The sequence below is a fragment of the Falco cherrug genome, chromosome 1 (genome assembly GCF_023634085.1).
Source record: "Falco cherrug isolate bFalChe1 chromosome 1, bFalChe1.pri, whole genome shotgun sequence".
NCBI lineage: Eukaryota > Metazoa > Chordata > Aves > Falconiformes > Falconidae > Falco > Falco cherrug.
In genome coordinates, this window is record NC_073697.1 from 76422830 (window position 1) to 76447303 (window position 24474).

At 47.5% G+C, this 24474-nt stretch overlaps 2 protein-coding genes across 2 annotated transcripts in view; one reads left to right on the top strand and one right to left on the bottom strand.

The window, feature by feature from the left end:
- POLR2B (RNA polymerase II subunit B) overlaps positions 1 to 10883 on the bottom strand; it is a 21644-nt gene extending 10761 nt beyond the window's left edge. The window contains exons 1-8 of the mRNA XM_055711585.1: positions 10749 to 10883; positions 10437 to 10509; positions 8593 to 8743; positions 4000 to 4112; positions 3516 to 3735; positions 2457 to 2615; positions 1240 to 1404; positions 508 to 704 (exon numbers count right to left, since the gene is read on the bottom strand). Of these exons, the coding sequence (XP_055567560.1) occupies positions 508 to 704; positions 1240 to 1404; positions 2457 to 2615; positions 3516 to 3735; positions 4000 to 4112; positions 8593 to 8743; positions 10437 to 10509; positions 10749 to 10767 (1097 nt within the window). The 5' untranslated portion in view covers positions 10768 to 10883. The remainder of the gene's footprint in view (positions 1 to 507; positions 705 to 1239; positions 1405 to 2456; positions 2616 to 3515; positions 3736 to 3999; positions 4113 to 8592; positions 8744 to 10436; positions 10510 to 10748) is intronic.
- On the top strand, positions 10780 to 19634 carry NOA1 (nitric oxide associated 1). Its single transcript, XM_005436706.4, has 7 exons — positions 10780 to 11965; positions 12729 to 12893; positions 13748 to 13944; positions 14831 to 14962; positions 17093 to 17209; positions 18031 to 18148; positions 18730 to 19634. The coding sequence occupies exons 1-7, from the start codon at positions 10780 to 10782 to the stop codon at positions 18933 to 18935; spliced, it is 2121 nt and encodes a 706-aa protein (XP_005436763.2). The 3' UTR covers positions 18936 to 19634.
- Positions 19635 to 24474: the final 4840 nt, after the last annotated feature.

Consider the following 24474-nt stretch of genomic DNA (forward strand, 5'->3'; position numbering starts at 1 on the left):
AAGCTCATAGAATCAAGTGTAAAATGGTAAGTCTCCTGATGCTACAGTTCATCTGCATACCAATGAGCAGCGATCAAAAGGATGTGCTAGTAATTTTAGAGTGGGTCTACATTACAGACAGCTTATCCGTAATTATCTACACATTAGTTATCAACTTCTATGTGTGGTCCATGCAATGTGATGTCAAAGAATCATCAATGACATTCATATCTAACTTAAGATCCAGAATGTGTTAGAGGCTTATCACTGACATCATATCTAACTTAAGATTCAGAACATGCTAGAGGCTTGTTTTGTTTAATTTTTTTTCCTGTTATCAGCATTTGCATTTTCTCAGCTATGAAAATATACCAGTGCCCTTAAGTTTATCACTGAGTATCCAGAAGGCTGAAGTTAAAAACAAACTACCATTCAGTGCATTCTTCCAGCCATGTATGTGAATAAAATCTGTGTTCAGGGTCCATGTGCCCTGAACAATTTTTTGTGTGACAAAAAATATTGACATACCCTAGAAAATAGGCCTTTTTGGTTTCACAGAAGTCACTGACACCAACGTGCGGGAGCATTTCTTTCTGCAAGACTTCTTTAGCATACTTGATTCTCTTTTCTTTGGTGACACCTGGCTTTGCACCTCTTGATCCAATAAAGTTTAGAGCAACATTTTGCTCCTGAATGACAAATGCTTCATCCAGAGAAGGTTTGACCTAATGCACAAAATACAGCAAAATCCTGTAGTATCTAGTGCCTGTTGGAGTTGAAAGAAACTATGCAGTAGTTTGCTAACGATTCTTTTCAGGAACTGCTAATTATCAATCCAGTTCTTTCTGGCTTTACTGTAGTAGCTCTTTCAAGAGCAGCAGAAAACAGTAAGGGAGCATGCAGGAAGCACACAAAAATAGTTTAGACATCTGAAAATAGTTCTCATTCAACTACATTCTAGGCCTGTTGCTGTTTCAGGTATAAATCAGGATTTTACAATTAGTCAATGGCAGCAGGATAAGACCCTACCTCTCCAAATACATATTAACTCTTTGAAATGTCCATTGCACTCTGTTCACTTAAAATACTCATTAGAATAGGCTTAGGCAGAGAACTTTTGACATTTCCAACAGGCATCCCACAAAAACAATAAAGTAATACATTTAAATTGGAAAACGAACAGTACTTTGAATGATGATTAGCCACACCTACACATCACCAAATGTCAAGCCAGGATATAACTTATTTAACATATGTTACCATTTCCATCATTTCTGGATCTTCAAAATCATATATGATGTGCTCTAAAATGTCCCTGTCAGACACAAAGCCTAGTGCACGGAAGACAATTATGATGGGGACTTCTTGTTTGATATATGGCAAAGTCGCTACAATGCGCTGACCAATAGCACTCTTCTTCGCACCCTGAAAAGATGGGGAAAAACATACATTAGTCTTAAATGACCTTGCCTTTAATAAGTGTATCTCTCTGGATTTGGATGATGCATCGTAAGTGTATTTATTCAAGCACTGCAGGAAACCATGACTTCTCAGCAGGCCAGCTAAGGAGCTATTCTGAAACTTTACTCCAGTAGTGACTTTTTTATTTTAAAAACATTTCTAACTTTAGAAGTCTGCAAAAACTTGGAAGGTTTTTGCTGATACAAAGGAATTTAAGTACTACTACTTGTTCACCCATATGGATCATTTCTCTCCCTTTATGTATTTGCAAAGAGCAATCCCATCCATGTTTCCTTCTGTCAGCTTCAGCCCAGCTTTTCTAATCCACTATGTAAGACTCTCCATTCTTGCAATTATTCAATAGCTGCTCCCTCCTCCCAGAAAGAAACAAACACTGTGGAATGCTGAGGGACAACCATTAAAGAGTGCCCCAGCCATCAGGAGCTAGAGTGGTGTAAGGCTTCTATTAAAGTTACTCTTGGAAGATGCCTGGGAGTTTCCAAACATCAGTGCAATGGTAAATGGGTACTGGTACCTTCTGCTTTTGAAGTGATGAACAGCACTTACTGCCCCTCACAGGTGGCACAATTAGATGTTAAATATGAATTAATATGTGGTCTGCAAAACACATCTAAACACTAGCTTGGCCGTCAGCAAAGACAGGGTCCCTGCTCCTATTCTCATCCTTTGTCAAAAAAACCCAGGACTCAGCTTCTCTGGATTTTCTAAAAACTCATTTACAGTAATACTAAAATTGTTTTTTAGCCTTGCTCTAAAACCTGCCACAAATGGAGTCTTCATTTCAATCCTCAAATTATTTGTCCCAGAGACAGGCGTAATCTGTGACAAACAATATATTTTCATTTAATTTTACCTTCTTTACAACTTAGCATCAGAAGCAATCTCTTCTCCAAATCCCAAAGGTAAATAACACGAAGAGAAAGGACAGTAACAAAACTCCTAACACAATCTTTGTTGTAAGCCCCAGGGCAGGGGTAATTAACGCTTAGGCATACCTGCCCACCTCTGGCCAGCATGCTAACCCATATAGTACTTGTTGGTCGAGAGGAATTTTCCAGACAAGATCTGCACTCTCCTGTGTACGCATATTTTGAATCTTTCTTTGCAAACACATACACTGTGTTTGTAGCCATTTTCTCTTGAGCAATCAGAACCTGTGTTAGAAACAAAAACATTAGTAAATAACTGACAAAAGGGCATGTTGAAAGTAACAAGTACAGTGCTTTAGGTGCCTTAAGAGCACCGCACAGCATGAAGTCAATTTGCCAAACTCAAATGGATTACACTACATTTTAAAAATATAGTATTAAGCAAAACATACACCTAGATAAGATAGAATAACCAAAATAAAAGCCTCTGAGAACACTGTTCTCTATGATGTACTTACCACATCTACTAGCTGTGCTGAGACACTTTTGTTAGCTTTAGGCACAACACTGATAAAGCACTTCGCTGTTTCCAAGGCCAAAGCACTACAGAGGCATTTAAATTTTAATCCCAGCTCTGACAGTCAAAGCCAGATTATTTTTTTTTCCTCCCCAAGAAAAAAAATACAATTCTATTTCTTTTGCTGTGTTTGCCCAAGTGTCAGTTACAAAAAACCCAGCAGTTTCATTAGTGAGGCACAAGCGTGGTCAGGATATGATTTTGCTAAAGCTGAATCCACAGCAATGGAGGGAAGAACCTATTCTTAGAACAAAATGTATCTACACAGCTGTGAACAAACTGGAGGAGATTCTTGAGTGAAGAAGTACCTCATATTAGAGTGCATGCTCCTCTGCAATGTTGAAAATGGAAAGGAAAATATCTAGAATACTTAGTGGCATTCAACGCAAAACAGTTCGTGAAACTGAAGGGATGCATGCCTCAGAGAAGAAAAGGTGTCTCAATATCTGACAGAGGACTAAAAGCCCATCTTTCTACAAGATCACAAGCGCCTAGAGTAACCTTGATACACTGGAATAAGAGTGCTTATCCTTATGGCAAAACGTATTGAAACAAGTAACAGAACTTGAGTGTCTGTAAAGATGGCTGTGGAAGGTATAATCCCTTACCTTTTCTGATCCATTAATGATAAAGTAGCCACCAGGATCAAGCGGGCATTCATTCAGTTCACAAAGATCACGGTCAGTTAAGCCATTCAACAAACAGTATGTTGAACGTAACATAATAGGAATTTTTCCTATAAAAGTTTTCTGATGCTGTGTCTGTAACTGATCCTCCCCTTCTTTAATAACTGTTTTAGTTATATCCACATACAAGGGGGCTGAATACCTACAGAATGAAAACACCACTGTGTTATCTGTCAGTTATTACTCGAGGTTGTACAGAAGATAATGAATGCAGTTATTCAAGCACTCACTGGTATATTAACCATTATTACCAAATCATCACCTGGACTTAACAACTAGACATCAAAATATAAATACAGCAGTAATTATTACATTTTCAAGGCACTAATAAATTGAAAAAGACTATCAATAAATAATGCAGAGCCAGTCCTTCTTTGTGTTTATCCACCACAGAGTTCATTCTTACGTAAGGTTTCTCAGTCTGGCTTCATTGGGCATCATAGGTGAGGGTGCTCCATCTCTTTCCCAATGTGTAGGTTTGGAGAGATAGATTTGTTCAAACTTCAACAGATACCGGGGCTGGAAAATAAAAAGACATTTACCTGTACTGGAAGAAACATCCATTTTGGTTGTTCAAGAGTGGCCCTAAAGTTTAACAATCAATGCTGCCACATGTCCTCAGCTGAAGGTACGAAAACAATCCCCCTCCAGATTACTAGATCAAAAAACTACTCAAAGCAAAGGGTTTATGAAAGACAGATCCTGCTTGACAAACCTGATCTTCTACAAGACTACCTACCTAGTGAATGAGGGCTGTGGATGTTGTCTACCTGGACCTTAGTAAAGCCTTTGACACTGTCTCCTACAGCATTCTCCTGAAGGAAATGGCTGCTCATGGCAGGTGTACTTTATGCTGGGTAAAAAGCTGGCTGGACAGCCAAGCCCAAGGAGCGGAGGTAAATGGAGTTACATCTGGCTGGCAACCAGTCACAAGTGGTCTTCCCCAGGGCTTAGTGTTTGGGCCAGTTCTGTTTAGTAACTTCATCGATGATCTGGAGGACACGATCAAGCGCACCCTCAGTAAGCTTGCAGATGACACCAAGTTGCAGGGGACTGTTGATCTGCTTGAGGGCATGCAGGCTCTGCAGAGGGGTCTGGATGGGCTGGATCAATGGGCTGAGGCCAGTTGCATGAGGTTCAACAGGGAGAAGTGCCGGGTCCTGCCCCTGGGTCACAACAACCCCACACAATGCTACAGGCTCGGGGAGAGTGGCTGGAAAGCTGCCTGGTGGGAAAGGCCCTGGGGGTGCTGGCTGGTGGCCAGATGAACATGAGCCAGCAGTGTGCCCAGGTGGCCAAGGAGGCCAACAGCAGCCTGGCTTGTGTCAGAAACAGTGTGGCCAGCAGGACAAGGGCAGTGATTGTCTCCCTGTACTTGGCACTGATGAAGCTGCACCTCGAATCCTGTTTTGGGCCCCTCACTACAAAGAAGACGTTGAGGTGCTGGAGCATGTCCAGAGAAGGGCAACAAAGCTGGTGAAGGGTCTGGAGCACAAGTCTTAGGGAGGAGCACCTAAGGGAACTGGGGCTGTTTAGCCTGGAGAAGAGCAGACTCAGGAGGGACCTTGTTGCTCTCTACAGCTGCCTGAAAGGAGGTTGTAGGCAGGTGGGGGCCGTTCTCCTCTCCCAGATAACTAGCAACAGGATAAGAGAAAACGGCCTCAACTTGAAGCAGGGGAGGTTTAGATGGGGTATTAAAAAAAATTTCTTCACTGAAAGGGTGGTCAAGCATTAGAACTGGCTGCTCAGGGAGGTGGTAGAATCACCACCCCTGGAGCTATTTAAAAAAAATGCCTATAAGTGGCATTAGGGACATGGTTTAGTGGTGGACTTGGCAGTCATGGGTTAACAGTTGGACTTGATGATCTCAAAGGTCTCTTCCAACCTAAATGAGTCTATGATTCTATAATTTCTGAACACCTCATTAATGAAAAAAACAAAAGAGACTGAAGGGTCAAAAACATTGGTAAGAGAAGAATAAAGTACCCGAAAAGGTCTTCTTCCTACAAAGTAGCTAACAAACTCAAAATCTTCCAAGTCTGTAAATATATTAACAAACAGAATATGCCATGCATATGTCTACTTTGATATTTATTATGTAAATAAATAAAACTGTTGGGTTTATGACATAAAAAGGTGAATCTGCTTCAACACATACGAGATAGTGACATATCAAACAAGGCGTGAGGCTTCATAAAGCTTTGCTCCCATGTATAAAACATCTCAATAGCTTTATTTCAGTTCCACATAAATCTTTTCAAGTGTTACAGTGAAACTGTGGGGATGAAAGGACAGATACCTTTCAGCAACCAAACAATTCTCATGTTCTTCACTTTGCTCCGAGAGCCACTCACTCCTCAGAATCCTAGTGCAAGGAGATTTAGAGCATTCAGTTCACCTTGCATTTAAAATAAAGTGGTAAAAGTTTTAAAACAATACTCAAAGTGCACTTGTGTATCTGGTAGGGGGAGTTAGAACTTAAAAGCAAGCCAGCAGTTACCCAACAGTAGCTTTGTTCAAGTGTTTCATATGTGTGGTCTCAGTCCTGATGCACAAGCATGCCGAGGCAGCTTGGCTCTTGGCCTCCTTACATGTAAAATGACCTAGAGATGAGCCACGCTACTCACGAAGCGTTCCTTCACAGACCAAAATCCACACATGCAAAGAAACATAAGCAGATCACCAGACCTGCATGTATACAGCTTGAAGAAAGCGTTGTACAAGCCTTTCAAGTTGCTATTTCCCACCATGTCCCTTTGCAGAATAGAAACTAACACAAATAAAGAACTACAGTGCTGCCACCCCACCTAAGTATCTGCCTAGAAGCCAGTTGAGAGTATCTATTAGGAAAACAAAACTTGAATTCCATGCAGGTGTTTTACCTTATCTCAGCCATAAGGACTCTGCTGCAGCACACCACCAAAGCAACACTTGCTCTAGCAGAGCAAGCTCCAATGCAGAGAAAAAAAATGTTGGCTTATGGTTCATGTCACAAGTGGCTTTAGCCTTTCTAAAATGTATTTTCAAGTCCTTATATTCAGCCTTTTCTTTGGACTCATTATTAAAGGCTAAAGTGCAAATTATCTATCCCATATGTTTTGTCTTGCACAGAGGCACAGGAACCACCTTTTTAACATCTGTGCTAAGTGGTTTTGTTTCCTCTAGAGATTAAACGGATTATTGCATCAATTCATTAAAAACCCCACAGCTTTCAGACAAACTGAAGAGTCATTGCTGCTCTATCCCCAAGATATACTAGTAACTAGCATTCTCCATTCACTATCTTCTCTCTCACTTACTATTAACTAAAACCGTTACTGGAGAAGAATAACCGTTATCAATAACTGAAAACACAGCAAGTTGGGTAAGAACAGTTCTTAGGATGATTCTATAGGATCAGTTTTAAGACTTGAATTGTTAGAAAGACCTGAAAACAATCTGATATTTATAAGGCACAAAAGCTTCCTATAATAGTAGGTAGCAGAGCCTTGTTGGCAAATATTTTGTAGGTCAAAAATTTTCTCTCAATTCTTACCCAAAGAAATACCTTTTTCCAGGATTTGCATAGTACCAAGTCTCCCAAGTTCTCAGGCAAGCACTCAAGGAGAACTCATTTACTGTGATTCCTATCTCTGAACACAGTCATTAAACCCTCTGATGTGCTCTAAATTGCCTTCAAAATTTGAGGCTGAAGCGTCAGGAGAAGCGTCAGGAGAAAGAAACAAAAAGTCTAATTAATCCTATATACTCAGCCTCCTTAAATTAATCCAGTATCTTCAAACAAGGCAAGAGATTGCTAGCAAGTGACTCTGAAGGAAAAAGCAAGTTTCCTTTTTCTCATATCTAGACTTATTCCTAAGAACTTTAATTTGCTAAATAAGAGTAAGACACTAACCTCTCTGATTTGAGAAAGTAAAATAGTAGCTTTTGGGCAAAAAGAAGCCAGGCACAAATGATGCTTGCAATCTGAACCATAATCACTTACAGTGCATATAGCAACTACACAACTGCACGGCTAGAGAATTCCACAATAATATCCACAGAATAACAGAAGAATCAATAAAAAGAATTACAGGGAGATAAATGTTTAAGAACTGTTTGTCTAACAAACTAAAAGAAATCTGTTATTCTCTCTACAGGATAGCTGTCTGCCAACCAAAAGATACAAAGGAACAGCCAAAACATGTAACACATTCGATGCTTGGGTGTCCTAAAGTTCCATTAAATCTCTAGAGGGAAGCAGCAAGGTAGTGACTGACAGCAGGGCAACAGATCATCACTATCTGCACTTATGGAACAGGGATCACACCACATGAGGGACACAGATGAAAGCACCATAGACACTGTAGAAGGTGGACACACCTCCTACACACATTGTAGAAGAGCCGTCATGCAGCATAGACCTTAGATAATTTGTTCTCCTTTTGGAATGTCGTGCCAATGGAAGGTGACAAGCAATGGCACTCTGAAAACTTGGACCTAATTTTGGCCAAAGAAAGCTAACAGAGAACTCTTCAGCTATAAACCTTTATTGCCACAGTAAAGCTACTGAAAATCAAAATCCCACCAAAATATCGTTTGCTTTTGGCTATCTGACTTGCTCAGTAGAGCAAGTAGTAGCATCCCTGTCAATGCGGTTGCATACAGTAACTGAAAACATGAGCTGCAGCAGCCAGTTGTTCTTGGTCATCTCACAACGCAACCAACAAATTCTCAACTCAACCAGCAAGAGAGAGTAACTCTACAGGAGAGGAAAGTTTGATTCTACAGATAACAAAGCTCTTGCACATGTTTCTCAGCCATGTACCTGACTATCTGGAAACTTGTCCATGTATCTCATAGACTCCAAGGAGTTCATACTTCTGTCCTATTGACTACATAAGCAGTGTCATAACTCAGACTTATTTCTGTGTCTTGGGTTGGGGGGGTTGAATAAAACCCACCTAAAATAATTTTACATTGTAAAAACACATCACCTTTGCTGGGGGTCTCCACTTACCGGCTCTTCCACTTCTCCTGTGGCATGCTGGGCTTCAGCTTGTAAATCAATTGGTGGAGCATCTTCAACAATTCTCTGCACAGACATCTGAATAAACTCATCAAAAGAATCCAACTGTTGCCTGACTAAACCCTTTTCATCAAAATAGGAGCTAAAAAAAAAAGCCATTAATGAATAAAAGATCTTAATTTTATTCATGTACTTCATACATCAACAAACTTAAGATATATTACAAAATAATCCGAACTCCATGAAATACAGCACAGAATCAAACACATTCACTTCTCCTGAGGTAAGAGTTTCAAACACAGATGCTCAAAAATGTTTAACAATTCTCTCACTGCTTGAAAGACAGACATGCTGCCACCTTTTGTCTGAGCCACAACTGTACGCACAATCTACTTAAATTAGAAGGGAAGCATCATGACAAACCTCAGCAAAAGCAGCTTCCACTTTAGTTTTCAATAATGTACGTAAATTACTTTGCTTTAACTGTTTTTGCAAGCTGCAGTAATCTGAGTGCATACCCCTAAGTCAGTAACAATTCTCAGAACTTTCCTTAGCTTGGATACCCTCTGTTCCAGTCACACAGAGATTCCCAGCTTCACTCCTCCAGATTTGCCTTAGCCTTTGTGTCACCTAGCTTCAACCCAGCACAACCTAACAGTAAAAATCAAAGTCTAAATTGGAAGACCCACATCCTAACTTTTAATGGGATGACCTAAACATGTCTGCTGCACTAGCTCCTACCAGCAAGCTCCTCTACCTCACATTCCTGAAGACAGCCAGGGAACCTGCACTGCCTCAGCTTCTGCCCCGTTGCTGCCAAGATCTCTAGAGAAAATGTAAGAACTATCTCCCTACCAATAACTTCAGGCTTCACCAAAGAAGACAACACACCCTTGGCTATCATTCTGTGCCACAGTGAATCTTGCTGGCACACTCCCCTATCGCACAAGGGGAAAGAGGAAGGGCAACCTGTATCACAGAACAATTAAGGTTAGAAAGGACCTCTGGAGTCCCTTCACCCTGCTCAAGCAACGTCACCTAGAGCTGACTGCCCAAGACCATGTCCAGAGAGGTTTTGAATACTACCAAGGATGGAGACAGAGACTCTGGGGAACCCACACCAGTGCTTGGTCACCTCCACAGCAAAAGAAGTGTTTCATCATATGGAGTGATGTGCAGCTTTGGCTGAAGGACTTCCCTTAATTACCTCTCACCTGACTGAAAGCAAAGGTAGCACTTTCCACTGGACTGCAAAAGAAAAGATCTCCTTCTGCCTCCAAAGTTTCTCATCTCTGCTCTCCATCCAGATTGCCTATGGGACCAAACCCACGGGTCTATTCTTTCATTTGCATCTGCTACTCTAAGGCATCAGTCATATACATTTTACAAATTATGCACTTAGCAAGAAAAACACTTTTTACTCAGTTCCACACAGCATCCCACTCTTTAACAGTCACAAGGAGCTGCAAGGCCTGTTCATGTCTCGCTAGAAAAACATAACACAGTGAAAAAGCCACGTATCTATTTTCTCATACCAGCATCAGCTGTGAGGGTGGTGGGCAAAAGCACGTGCTTGGTATGGAATCAAAATCACTTCTTACTTCATTCGAAACAGCGCATCCTATCCCACCAGGGATCAGTAGGGCTTCTTAACCCCTGACAACCCTGCTGCTTCTGCTTAAAGCCCTTCTGCTCTGAACATGCTACAACACACCATATTCAGCATAACCAAGCCTGCAGCTTCTGTGACGTGTAGTGAACGAACTGGATGTCACCTGTAAGCCCAAGGGCTCGTATAGCTGAAGTGTGAGGAAAAGTAAGTTTTAGCAGCTCACCTAATAACAATCCAGCAGGCTTCTTGCCACAAGTCGGGGGTGATTTCATCATCGTCTTCATCATACTGCATATCTGCCGTGGAAGCACAACACTTAAGCCCAGCTCCCACCACCTCCGCATCCCTCCTCACCTGCTGAGGCGACGCCGGCACACGGCGACCGAAGGGATCCTGAGGGACCCCCCGGCACTCCCCCGGCAGCCCAGAAACCCCACCGTGCCCCCCACCCCGCCGCCCCGCTCCCTCCCTCCCCGCCGGCCTGAACCGCGGGAAAGGCCCAGCGGGGAACGGCCCGCAGCCGCGGCACCCTCACCTTCATCGGCGTCGTACATGGTGGCGGCGGGATGAGCCGCGGGAGGCGGCGGCCGAAAGCGGGACTCGGAGGGGGTTGGGGGCTTGGCGGGGAACGGCGCCCAACGGCCCGGGACTGCGGCGGCGAGAGCGCGGCACGGCGGCGCCTGCGCACCTCACACGCGGGGCGGGGCGGGGCGGCTGTGCGCGCCGTCTCCCAGAAGGCAGCGGGGCTGCGCACGCGCGGCTGGCAGCCGCCCCCTGCCCTGCCCTGCCCTCCCCTCCCCTTCCCCCCCGCCCCGCCGTTGGGCGCCGGGCCCGCCATGCACCGCCTGGCCCCGGCGCTGCTGGCCCGCCTGGGCCGCGCCCGGCCCTGGCTCCCGCTGCCGCGGCGTGGGGCGGCGGGCAGGGGTGAGGAGGAGCGGTTTGTCTTCCTCGAGTATGAGCCGGACCCGGACGAGGCAGCGGCGGTAGCGGCGCGCCGCCGGGAGGGGAAGCCGGGCAGGGAGCGGCGGGAGCGGGGCCCGGTGGCGGCGGGGCGGCCCGACCCTTCGGTGCCGCCGAGCGGCGTGAGCTGCTCGGGCTGCGGGGCCGAGCTGCAGTGCCGCGACGGCGCGGCGCCAGGCTTCGTGCCGGCGGAGAAGTACCGGAGCCTGTCGGAGGGCGCGGCGGGGCTGCGGGGCGCCGTCTGCCAGCGGTGCTGGTGGCTGGCCCGCTACGGCCGGGCCCTGCGGCTGCAGCTGCCGCCCGAGCAGCACCGGCAGGTGGTGAGTGCCGCTCTGCGCCGCCCCCCGCGCCACGGCCGCGGCCCGCTCCTCCTCTACCTCCTCGACGTGCTGGAGCTGCCCGACCCGGTGCTCCCCCAGCTACTGGGGCTGCTGGGCCCCGACGCCAACGCTGCCGGGCTGCTGGTGGTAGGCAACAAGGTAGACCTGCTGCCCGCCGACTCCCCCGGGCACCTGGGGCGGCTGCGGCAGCGGGTGGCGGCGGCCTGCGCCCAGGCCGGCCTGCACGGAGCCCCGCTGGTGGACATCCGCCTGGTGAGTGCTAAGACGGGCTTCGGTCTGGAGGGGCTGATCAGCCGGCTGCAGCAGTCCTGGAAGTGCGCCGGTGACGTCTACCTGCTGGGTGCCACCAACTCCGGCAAGTCAACGCTCTTCAACATCCTCTTGTACTCTGACTACTGCAAGACCCGTGCCCCTGACATCATCAACAGGGCCACCATCTCCTCTTGGCCAGGTCAGGGGCGCCGCTTTTCCCCTCACGGTGGAATCACACACAGTGTTGGGCACTCGGGCTGCCTAGCCCCGGGCCTCCCGCAGGGCTGCCCTGGGGCGAGAGGACCTGTCACCGAATGGGTGCCCACCACCTTGAAGCATCACTATTGTGGGCAGCAAGCTCCAGTGCTGTGCTGTGATTTCAATCACCTTCCTCGGGGCAGCAAGCTCCAGTGCTGTGCCGTGCTTTCAGTCGTCACCTTCCTTGGGGCAGCGAGGGTGGGAAGTGCGCACAGAGGGTGCCGTACATCTCAGCGCTAAGGGGGCTGGTAAACCAGAGCTGGGCTGCGTGCTCCCCTGCCAGTGGGGACAGTACCCAGTCTTTGTGCCTTGCCATGTCCCTAGCAACTGGGGGTGCCCTCAGGTCTAGAGAGACCAGGAGGCAAGCTGGTGAGCACCTGTAAAACAGTCATAGGCCAAACCAAGCTTCCTGGAGGTGGGACTTGCCTGGGGTGTATGGTCAGTCTTTTGGCACCACTTGGCTTAGAGACCCATTTCATCAAGCCATAGGTGAGAGCAGATCTCAAGCAGATGGATGCCTCGTGTGCTACCCTGGCTGGAGAGACTAGTACTTTATGGGAACAGCTGTAGTTCCACCTCCAACTTGATGTTACTGGGTTTCATCCAAAAGTTGCAAAGTTTTGGTTTTGTTTTTTTTTCTTCTCCTCGGAACTTAAATGTGCTAGGTAGTCAGAGGCCCAAATGTGCATTCTGGTTTTTTGCAGGAACAACACTGAACCTGTTGAAATTTCCAATTATTAATCCTACATGTGACAGGATATTCCGAAGGCAGGAGAGGTTGAAAGAGGAGGCAACAAAAACAGAAGATCAGCTAAGCAGTGAAGAAAAAAAGTACCTTAATCGCCTTAAAAAACAAGGTTACTTAGTGGGTGAGTATTGCCTTAGTAAAAGGAATTGCCCCTCTGCCCCTATGTAAGTACTGCATTACACAAAGTACTGTTAACTCTTCAATTTGCTGTAGAACACAGCTGGTTTTGGCAAGTAATTTCTTCCCACTCTGAAAGAGCTGATTTCCATTTAATTGTAGGAAGAACATGCTCTCTATAGTAGCAATAAAAATTTCCCAAACTTGCATTCAGGTTATTTTGACTAGTTTTGTTCCCTGAGTAATGGATGCAAGATCTCTAGCTCCTCTGTAAATAGCATCATTAATATTTATTTTGAGTACTTGTTTTTGGCTGTTGTAGTAGCATTGCAGAGGTTTCCTCTGTGCAGTGCACCTCCCATCAGCATCTGCTAACCTAGTTCTGATAGCTTAGTAGTTCACAGTGATACTGCATTATAGGCCATTCTCATTCCCAAAGGAAGAAAACAAGTTTCATTTTGAAATAATCATGTTTTGGCTGCAGGCCACGGTGCTTGTATATCATTTTAGTATGTATCCAGAAGAGGGGGTTGCCAGCAGGTAGCTCTGATTTTCAAGTATTTCTGTGTTTGACAGTGTAAGGCACTGAAAAAAGGCAGCCTCCTTCACTGTAAAATGGAAAAAATGGAGTGTGTGTAATCTGGCCCCTGCTAAGATTTTGGGGCTTGAGGAGTACCAAGCAAGAATTATTGAAGGGATTTCTTAGCATCTTGGCTTTTGAACACAGACATTTCTAGCCACATAGTATCTGTATCACCTTTATTTTACCAGCGTGCATCTCTTAAGCAAGGGAAGGGACAGATGTCCCGTTGAAGGAAAGGCAAGTTAATTACCAGAAAACCTTTCATTTTAATCCAGGAAGAGTTGGAAGAACATTTCAACGGCAGAAGTCTAGCTCTGTGGTTGACTTTGATCCTGACATGCTCTCCTACAGCATAGATGAAGATCCCAGACATTCCCCTGGGAAGCGTGAGGAAAGAGAGGAGTTCTCAGACAACGAAGTGAAGGATGCTCGCTGGTGTTTTGACACTCCAGGGATCATAAAGGAAAACTGTGTAGGTACCCTGTGGTATTGTGTTTTGGGATGACATGGTTTGGGAGGACTGTTCTGCCTTAGCTGTGCTTATGAGAGTATTCATGCAGCAGTCCTGGGGTTGAGATTCTTTTGGTTTGGGCAGTTGTTTTAAAATATGGTTTGTATTTACTTGGGAAGGGTTCATTGTGTTAACACTGCTGCATTTCTGAATAGCACATACTGTGATCTTTGCAAAGGAACTATGTGATTGCATCATCAAACTTTCTTTAACGTCTAAATGAAGGGAAGTAAGCGATAAGGCTGTAAGCAAGTTTATACCAGCATCACCCAATGAAGTTTGCACTCTTTTAGCTCTACCAGCCTACTGAAAAAGGTGGAGCTTAGGAGAATAACCAGTGTGTGACTGAAACAAATCTTTGCAAAAGCATTCTCCGAAAGCTAACAGGATCTGCAGTGCTCCTGTTAATAGCTCAAATACATCAGGCCTACCTCAGTGTTTCAGTAGAGCAGTGGCTCTGAAGCCAGTGCTGGTGTAGCGCACACATCCAAAAAAAGTCATGTTTTGATTTTTGATTGCTTTGATATCTGTGCAGAGCTGCAGGTCATCTTTTTTGGGAAGATTAAAAAGTGCAAGGAGATAGGAAAGTTCTGAAGAGCATGAAGTGCAAGGACTGTACTGAGGCTGTGTAGTTGTTATGGACCCTGCATTGCCATGGGGACTGGTGACATCCCTGCCTCCTCCTGCTTCTCACTTACTGTGTGGACCAGAATTGAACTGTTCTGTCAGATGTTTTTCACACTGCTCTACTTGATCTTTTTCTTCTATCAATATAATGCCAATATTCATTTCATTGTCCCCATTGAAACATCTGGAATGAGTTGCAGCAGTACAATTTATTTTGCAGGTTTTAAATCTCCTGACAGAGAAAGAAGTAAAGCTGGTTTTGCCAACACAGGCCATCATTCCACGGACCTTTATTCTCAGACCAGGAATGGTCTTGTTTTTAGCAGCCTTGGGACGTGTAGACTACTTACAGGTAAGGGAAGAAGAAAGGATTTTGTGAGCAAGCCCTTCATCTCTTACTATAGTACTAGATGATACAAGTCTTTCTGGGTAGCTTTCCTAGAACCTTTCTTTGCTGCTTTTGAGATGATGAATCTGTTCATCAAGCACTGCATAAAGTCAAAATGCCTTGGGATGGGGAGTTGCCTTAGAAAGGTTTGATACTTGTTACCAATGTGCAATATTTATTGTATAACAGTAACTGCTTTTGAGTGCTGGCAAAGGCCTTCATTTTAACATGCTTCCCATAACCCTACAAAGACACGAGGGAGGGAGGAAGGGACGAAGGAAGGAGGGTGACAGAATTAACTGGGAAGATAGGTGGATTTCCTCATTTCTGTGTTTTGTGAAAGCTGTCCTCCAAGAGAGAAAAGCCATGGGTGTTTTTCTTCCCTGACACAGACCTCTCTGAAGAATTTGCCCAGGGAAGCAATTAAACGTACATGTATTCTGTAAAAATATTTTTAAAGGTGCTGTGTGTGTGTCCCTGCTGATTTCTTCCATTTATTAGAAATCTCATGCCATACACCTTTACTGAACTGTGCGGAGCTGACTTCCCATTATGTTTCCTCTGGAAGGGGTGGTTTCTTTGAGTTTTGGGTCTAGCACTTAGAATAATGCCTTCCTCAGTAGTTTGCCCTATTTTGGGAAGGGAGTGTGTGTATGGCTATTACTTTGTTTCAGTCAGCTTTCCAAGATCACCATAGAAATGTTGAATTGGTACTTTTCTTGGGACACTCTCAACTTGCTGGAAGAAAGCCAGAAAGATGGAGGGGGCCGCATTCTGTAAGTAATAGCACACCAGTATGGCATAACACCATCATAGTTAAGGTGAGCATACAGAGCCCCATCCCAAAAAATGGCTTGGCAGCACAGAGGAATAATGCCTTACTCGGAAAAAATGCTGTTTGTGAGGATAGCAACCCAGCAGAAGACAAACTGTCTTTATCAATGCTGTCTTGGGCAAAGCCCTCGGAAAAGAACTTCCTAGGCAGGTTGGTTGGGCACTGTCAGGGACTCAAGAAAGCACCTGAATTTGCATTCCTGACAGAGTACGATGGTGGTGCAGGTGACAACTTGCTGGCAGTAAACACCCTCTGCAGAAACACTGCAAGGTCAGGCAATCGCAGGGCTGTCCAAGGCTTGTTCTGTCATGAGGGATGACTTATGTTCTTGGGAGTTGTCGAGAACACAGCTGGTGGCAGCCTGGGGAACCTGAGGTCAGGGTAAAGAAGTGTCACATCATCTCCTGATGAGAGGATCAGGCTCAGAGACGTGTCCAGTGCAGCAGGGTTGGCAGTTAGGCTTTGTGCTATAAGCCTGTTCTCCATGTAATGCTGCTCCTACCAAGCTGAGCTGTGCATGTTTAGGCCCTGCAAGTCCTTGGTATCTATCTCCCTGCATTGCTGTATGTCTTGTGTATCTACATCCTCCAGAGACCTTGAAGGAAGACAGTTGTGCTCAGATCATGACAGAGGAGCCTCTGCCTCAGATTAGGTCTTTGATGAACTTGAAGGAATTGCCATACTTGAGTTTCCTTATTTCAGGTTGCTAGCAGTTTTTGTAGATGTCTCTCCCCTCTCTGATCTTGTTTGCTGTGCATGCAGAAGTGATGAGAGTGCCTGCTGAAATTGTTCCACGTTCAGTCTTTGCATAGCTTGAGAGCAGCTTGGAACCAAGTATGGTTTGATGAGAGGTGGGTGTTAGAAATGTAAAGTGGCAGAAGAAGCACCAAACAGGAGACATCCATCACCTCTCATGCTAAATAACCACACTGAGTTTATTCTTTGGGATTAAACAAGAGCAAAGATAACTCTTGGATGATTTGCCTGAGCTGAGCAGGTGTGATGGCAGGGGATGTGTTATTGGGGGTACTTTGAGGCAGGATGGTCAAGCCATGGGCACTTCTCTCCTGAAAGCTCAGCTCCCCTGTTTATGTAAACCCTGGCTGGTCTGCAGTGACAGAGGTAAGGGCCCCTCAGACAAGGAGGGGACATCAGCCAAACATTTTCAACATGCAGAAGAGAAACGGAGCAGGAAAGAGCAATTCAGGGCTGCTTTTATGTCGTCATAAGTAACAGTCTCTCCTTGTTATTTATTTCAGGGAGAAAAGCCTGCCTGGTTTACTGTCATGGCTTCTAACCTGTTGCCAGTCCGCATTGCTACCCTGAGTAATGCAGATGCCATCTATGAGAAGCATGCTGCCGAAGAGTTCCTAAAGGTAAGAGGAGGTGCTGTTGTGGGCTCTTGGTGGCAGGCAGGCCATCCCACCTGGTGAAGTGCCCTGTCTGGGGTGCAGCAGATGGGGAAACCCAGCATGTGTCAGGAGTTTGGGACTTCTGTAGTGGGTGAGTAGAGATCTGCAATGTGGAGCAGTCTTGCAGACTGCCTGGCTGCGGCTGTGTTAGGAGAGAGCACGCAAGATGATGCATTTTCAGCAGAGCCTCTGTTCAGGCTGATAAGATTTGCAGTGCTGTGTTCTGTGATGCTTGGGTTTTTTTGAACAGCCTTAAAGCGCAGGCAGCAATGGGGATATTTTCAATGGCAAACTTCAGGTTGAGGTTTTAGAACCGATTGCAGCTAAAAAATGTACCTTCCTTATTCTTTCCCTACCGCATCCTTTGCACATCCCTTCATCTTTTGGTGGTCTGACTTTTTCCTTGCTGTTGCCACATACTGTGTAGCATGTGCAGATCGAGTGGGACAGGGTGAACTGTTCTTGAGTGGTAGCTCCATTCCTGTGCACATCGAGAGCAAGTGCTGTCACTCACATCAAGCTGGCTGGCTTGAGCCACCAGCTGGGTCCTGCAGTGGGCACTCCCATCTTTGCTTACATCTTGAGCTCTCACTGGATTGGTCCAGGTGTGATCTTGATTCTGGTCTTGGCAAACCCGAAATAACTTCTGTAGGGTATTCAGGCCAGCTCTTGGCTAACAGTGGTCTAATATCTTTATTCCTACTTGTGCCTTGTTCACCAGTTTAAGGTAGGAGTGCTGAAGCATCTCTTGACTGTTACATCTTTTCTCCATGTTTTGATCTTAGGTTCCCATGGGTGGGGAAGAACGAATGAAAGAGTTCCCCCCACTTGTCCCTCAGGACATTACACTGAAAGGAGTTGGTACCACTGAGGCAGTCGCAGATATCAAGCTTTCCTCTGCAGGTAATATAATATTTTTTCATTAGTTTGCTTTATGGAGTCTGCATCGTAGAAACTTTGATGGGAAGAGGCCTCTGAAGGGTTGAAGCCGTATTTCCTGCTCAGAGCAGTACTGTTACCAACACAAAATCAGGGCAGCCTTGACTTTGTCCAGCTGAGGCTTGGCAACCTCCAAGAATGGAGATTGGCAGCCGTGCTTGTACAGGACAACAGCACTGGAATACTTTATGCTCTGGCTGCCATGCAAGTTCCACAGCATCAGGAATGGCTGTGACACTGTCAGCTGTCCAGCTGAGAGGGAAAGCACCATGGATTGGAAAGCTTTATTACTGTGGTTTTGGTAGTTCCCACCGTTCCTCTTCTGTTCATCAGGAAAGAACTGTGTCTGGGGAGTGTAAGTTGTGGTTAGGTGCTGCCTTCTGTTGGGAAAGGGCTGGGTATTACCTTTGAGCTTGATTTCTCAAACAAATCACACTTGGGTAGCTCAGGTTCTTAGCCAACATGGGAGGCACTGCGTTTGTGTCAGAACCCTCATTTTGATCCTAGTGATTGTCTGGCTGACTGTGGGTTTCTTGGCTGTGCAGGCTGGGTGGCTGTGACGGCTCACGCGAAAGAGGAACTGCTGCTCCGAGCCTATACTCCCAGGGGCACCGCACTGGTGGTGCGGGAGCCTCCCCTTTTGCCATACATCAGTACCATCAGAGGAGCCCGCATCGCAGGCACTGCTGCCTACAGGACCAAAAGGCCTCCCTCCACAGTGGAAAACCTGAAAATCACAGGGAGGAGATAGCACTTCCCATCATCTGAGCAAGGCAGAAGACAGAACAGCCTCTGGAGAGCCTTGTTGCTTATTGTTGTTCCAGGGAGCTTGGACTCCTTTTTAAAGGCAGATGGGCACATATTTGAAAGCAGGCCTGGGGGAACTCTGCAAGTCCACACCTGATCCAGCTGCTGCACTGCAGCCGTTCTGAATGAGCTGCCTGGCTGGTGCCTTGCTGTGAGAGGTGAAACAGCTTCTCCCTGGGACCTGCCAGTACCTGTGAGCAAATCCACGTACCTGTTCCCTCTTGAAATACAGGATGGAAGCTCACCTGCCTGCCCTGGGCTGGTGTTGCTGCTGATAGAGTAGGCCTTCTCTTGCAGACATGCTCCCACAGGTCAGAAATCAACTTGTCTTGGAGGTGTTACAGTGTTTCCAAGGGTGAAGGAGGTGGAGGGAGTGGGGAGGAGTGGGGAATGCTCCAGTGTGGATATGACCCTACTAGTGGCTGATAGGAATTCAACAACATTGACCAGAAATCAGGTTCTTTCAGTCCAAGGGAGTGCAATGCCCTGCTCTTGGACATAGGAAGGGTAAACTAATGAAAAGCAGGTCAGCTCATATGCCTGAAGAGGAAACTTTTGCAACTCACTGCTTTGATTTGGTTTCTGTAGCTTGTGTAAAGGTTTCTGAAACTGAGGTGTAGAATAAAACATTTCAAAAACTTTACTCCTTCGTATCGTTTTCAAATCGCTGACAAAGCATGCTTGTGTGGGCATAAGCATCCTGCTAACTACATGAAAGCTCCGGCAGGAAGGCCAGTGTTAGAGAAAAGCGTATCATGCCGGGCCTGACAGTTGAAGAGAGGTGAGGCTGCTGCCGTTCCATCCTGCCAGGTCCAGCCACTAGCGAGGCTGAAGATGTATTCCCAGTAGGCACAGAGTGCAACATATACACCACATACGTGTCTGGCCACACAGATCACAGGCAGACACACGGCCCTTAATGCAAACACAGACAGCGCCAATGGCCTGTATGCATGCATGTGTGCACACAGAGACACACACACACGGTGGATCCCTCCAGCTGCTGGGCCAGATGGTGATGCCACTTGCCCAGTTGCTGACGCCTGGAGATGTGAGGCCCTGCGGCTGCAGCCCCACTCCAGTTATGGGTACAGTTGGTCTTGCCAATATACCCACAGCTGGCCACACTACTGATGCCTTACCCTCTCATTGAGCCATCCAGGTGCTCTGATGCCCTGAGCTGGCCCTTGGAGACTCCCACATCCCTTTTCTCCCAGCCTGTTTCACCTGTTCTCCAGCTAGTCCAGCTTGATCTTCACCAGCGGTAGCGTGCCTGTCCCCACTTCAGCTGCAGCACCAGGGACACACAGCACGCAGACACACACGGTCTGATTCCAGTTGCTGCCTTCACGTTCCCGTACACACACGTGGACACAGAGTACAGAGCCCTCACCCAGGAAGGAAAGGCATTTAATGAGGACAGAGGACAGATTGTGCTGATCAGGTGCAGGACACGGCCAGACAAGCATACTGGTGAGCTCACTACACACAGCTAGCCCTCTTTAACCCCTTACCCCTCTTATTTCCCACACTTGTCCCCTAAATCCCTTCCTTTTCTCACCTTTGATTCCTCCCCTGAACAAGTCCTGTGCAATCTCGAGGTGTTCTTCCCCTGCATGCCCTGATATGTGCCATGCCCCTAGACAGCTATCCTCCTTAGCCCAAAAGGTGACCTGGAGAGCTCCATGATACACAGACTCATGGTACGGTTGAGGTTGAAGTGACCTCTAGAGGTCTCCTGGTCCAAGTCCCCTGCTCAAGCAGGGCCACCTAGAGCAGCCTCCCCAGTGCTGCGTCTAGCTGTTTTTTTACCATCCTCTCTAAGGATGGAGACTCCACAACCTCCCTGGGCAACCTGTGCCAGGGCTGCATCACCCTCACGGTAAAGAAGCGCTACCTGATGTTCAGACTGCACCTCCCGTGTTTCTGTTTGTGCCCATTGCCTCAGGTCCTGTCACTGGGCACCGCTGGAAAGAGCCTGGCTCCGTCCTCTATGCACCATCCCTCCAAGTGTTTATAAACATTGATGAACCCCTCCAAGACAAAGACGTACAGTGATGGGTTTTGCTCCTGGACAGAGGGGCTGATGGCCTGAAAGGGCTGTTCGTTCCTCAGGAGTCCTTCAGTTGGGTTCCTGTCTGCCATTGTGCCCCTGTCCATCTCTAGGCTTGTGCAGATGGACCTTTGATGGGCTGCTGGCCCCAGTGCTGGGCCTGGGAGTAGCCCGGCGGGGCATTACTCCAGCTCCCCCTCCCAACACTGTCTGTCCACGCTCCTTGGTGGGTGTGCAGCCTGGGCTGGAGAAGTCGCTTTAATTTGGCTGATGACAAAACCTGCCTTTTCACCAGCCTGCACTGCAGCTATGTTCAGACAGCTCAACAGGGCCAGCCTGCAGAAACCCGGCACCAGCCCCATCTTGCTGCCTAAAATGACATTTCCAGCCAGAGCTAACACAGGCACTGGGTTTTGCTTACACTGTCGCACAGATACACAACATTTTGTGCCTTGAGGAGAACCTGTCTCATGCCAGTAACACAGTTGATGTAATGGGGTGGTGGTGGGGGGGGGGGGGGTAAAACAGTGGAAAGCAGAAGCTTGCACCTCCTCACTTGTTGGGGTTATGTGGAGCAATCCCAGGCAAGCAGGCATGGAAAAAGGCATGGAAAAAGGCACGTTGCTTTCAGCTAAACTGGGAGGCACGACAAGGGTCTGGCTGCGGTCTGTTCAAACTAGCTTGACAAATCCAAACCAGGCATCCCCTATAACATTCCTCTGCTGCTGTACGTCTGGGAAAAGCACAACATGAAAGGCAAACAAGCTCTGCATGCAGAAAGAGCAGCTGGAAGACCTGCCTCTGTCACAGCGGTGGTCCTCAGCCCAGGGGCTGGATGTGAAAAACTGCAGCCAAGGCAAGTGTCTGGTGTAGCAGGTCCCCTGGTTTTGAAATAATAATTAAAAAAAAACCCAAAAAAACCCAAAACAAAAAAAACCCAAGCCTTTCTATAAGGACAGGTGGGCTGCACGTGGGCTCAGGGGGTGCCGGAGGCATACCCAGGAGAAAAGTCTTGCTGCCAGAATGGAGATGTGCAGGGAGGGGGCATGCACACCTCCCATGCCCAGCATCCTTTTGCATCCAACCCAGACATGCAAGCAGTGAGCTGGGGCAGCACAGGGGCTTGGTGCTGGGCGGGTGCTGTAGGGCTTTTGCAAAAGCCGTGCTGTGCCACAAAAGCAGCAGCCAGCTAGCGACAGCCCCAGCTGGGAACAAAAAACGGGTGCTCCTGACCCGTGCTAAACCTCCGCACGCAGGAGGTTGTAATGTGGAAGCAATTAGTGCCTCAATGAAAGCAAAGACATGCCTTTTATAAGCTCCCAGGGCTGAATTACACTGGAGCTGAAGACCTGCTTGGAAATGCTTCTCAAAGGGAGGGTTCATGTCTGGTTTATGCCAGACAGCCTGAAAGGTAAGACAATTTTTACCATGCCTGTGGACCATGGCCAATTTCATCTTTGCACAGGAGTCAAAAGCGAAGGTGGTTTGAGTCTGTGCAAAACTGAGGTATAAGGAGAAGGCTGGGAAGGTCCAAGCGCCTGGAAAGGTCTGCTCTTCATGGGTGTCCCAGTGTGCACTAGCAGGGTGCAATCATCTCCGGCTGCACCAGAAGAGCAGATTCAGCAGAACCGCTCAGTTTGCAGGAGAACTGCACAGAAAACCAGCTCACAGCTCCCCATGGGGTAGTTAGTTAAAACGCAGGTGAAATCCTACAGAAGGACAGGTTCGAATGGGTAAGGGCTAAAGCTGGCTGGGTGTGCCAGTGGGGGGGTTACAGCACCTGGGGGGGTCTGCGTACCTGGACGAGGGTGCTCCTCGACCTCCCGGCAAAGTGCAAAGCTGGGCCAGGCAAGGCAGGGCTGCATCTCCCCGCTGCCCTGCAAGCAGGGACGTGCCACCACAGCTGGGAGCCTGCGGGTTGGTTTGCTTTGGCACGCATCCGATGTGGCGCCAGCTCACCCCCCCCCAAAAAAAAAGCAGCTTCCTTTCCCTGCCCGGTGGCTATTCTCTTTTCAGAGCTGCCCATGGCTGGGGACTCCCAGCCTAGAAAAATAGCTGCTGCTCTTCATGGTGAGAGCAGAACAAGTCCCATGCAAAGTCTGAAATTTTGCCCACTGTCAATGCTCCCAAAATAGCCTGTAACGTGGGGAGAAGTGCATGGGGCTGGGAGCCTGATGGACTAGAAGTATGGAGCATCTGCTTCCTGCTGATTTTCGTGTGATTCACAACTTGTAATTGCCCATAAACATCTCTCACCAGCAACTGTCTTCACTGATCTTGTAGCTGAACTGCTGGAGGTTGCCCAACACACGACTGGTGCTGGAGCAGAAACTTGGTGGTAGGTCCATGCCCTTGGTGGTGCATTGACCTGTCCCAGTGGTTCCTCCAGTGGCAGGGGACAGCTGTATCTGTGCAGGTCAGCTAGCAGTGTCCTCAAGCACCAGGGGAAATTCTTGACCAGCTGCTGCTGAGGATGAGTTGGTGGTAATGTCCCATGCCACATATTGGGTGCCACGGTGTGGCTGCGGCCACATCATTGAATTATTCTGTGCCTCAGGTCCCCAGACCAGCCTCACCAGGCAGCACTGAAATCAAGAAAGACGAGAAAAAGAAAAAAAAAAAAAGAAACCCTCAAACCTGCAGGGTTTTTCTGGCCAGCTCCGAGCTTTGTGCCCTTTGGAAGGACTACAGTAGCATAGAGGCCTTTATTAGAACCTGGACACCCAGCACCGTAATTGGAGAGGGGCTCAGCCTTCTTTTTGGTTTTCCTCCACAACTGCCGGGCTCAGGGATGCTGAACACAGCGCAGCCAGGGCAGGCAACCGTGTGCTATGGCGGGGGAGCACGTGCTATGCTGCGAGTGGTGCTGCCTGCCATGCCACAGCTGTGTGTTAGCGGCGCCGTGCAAGTGCACGCAAGTGCATGCTGTGCTGCAAGCATAGGCTCCTGAAATATTCGCTTAAAAATTACTGCCCCTGGGCGGTTTCACGTCCTGAGTCCTTGCTTAAGGCAGCACACACCTACGCCAGCACTCAGGAGGTGGCCCTGCCACTCTGTAACCAGCCACAGGGCACTGCCGACGTTCCTGTCCCTGGCGTCCTCACCAAGGGACCAGTCACCATCTTCCCACTCAGTTTTTTGCCACAGCTCTCCTTGGCCTGTGTGTGATGGAAATGAACCCCGCCACAAAGCTCGCCTGTCCCCTCACCTCCAGCACAGCCTCTGCTGCGGGCGACAGCAGTTTGAGTGCTCTGACATATGCAGGGCTAAAGGAGACCAAGAATGGCTCCTTTGACCAGCCTGGGGGCAAGGGACAAGTTCAGTCGCCTGGCTTGAGCCCAGGGGTGTTAGGGCACTGCCTCAACACTGCCTTGCTGCAGGTCTGGTGCTTCCAGCAAAGGAGGGAGTTGCAGGCAACTCACTCTACCAA

What these genes read in the sequence shown, in the direction of transcription:
- NOA1 (XM_005436706.4), top strand. Translation starts at nt 10,780, where the DNA reads ATGAGCCGCGGGAGGCGGCGGCCGAAAGCGGGACTCGGAGGGGGTTGG. An exon ending in AAAACAAGGTTACTTAGTGG is followed by an intron (nt 12,894 to 13,747) that starts GTGAGTATTGCC and finishes ATTTTAATCCAG; the next exon opens with GAAGAGTTGGAAGAACATTT. An exon ending in GGATCATAAAGGAAAACTGT is followed by an intron (nt 13,945 to 14,830) that starts GTAGGTACCCTG and finishes TTTATTTTGCAG; the next exon opens with GTTTTAAATCTCCTGACAGA.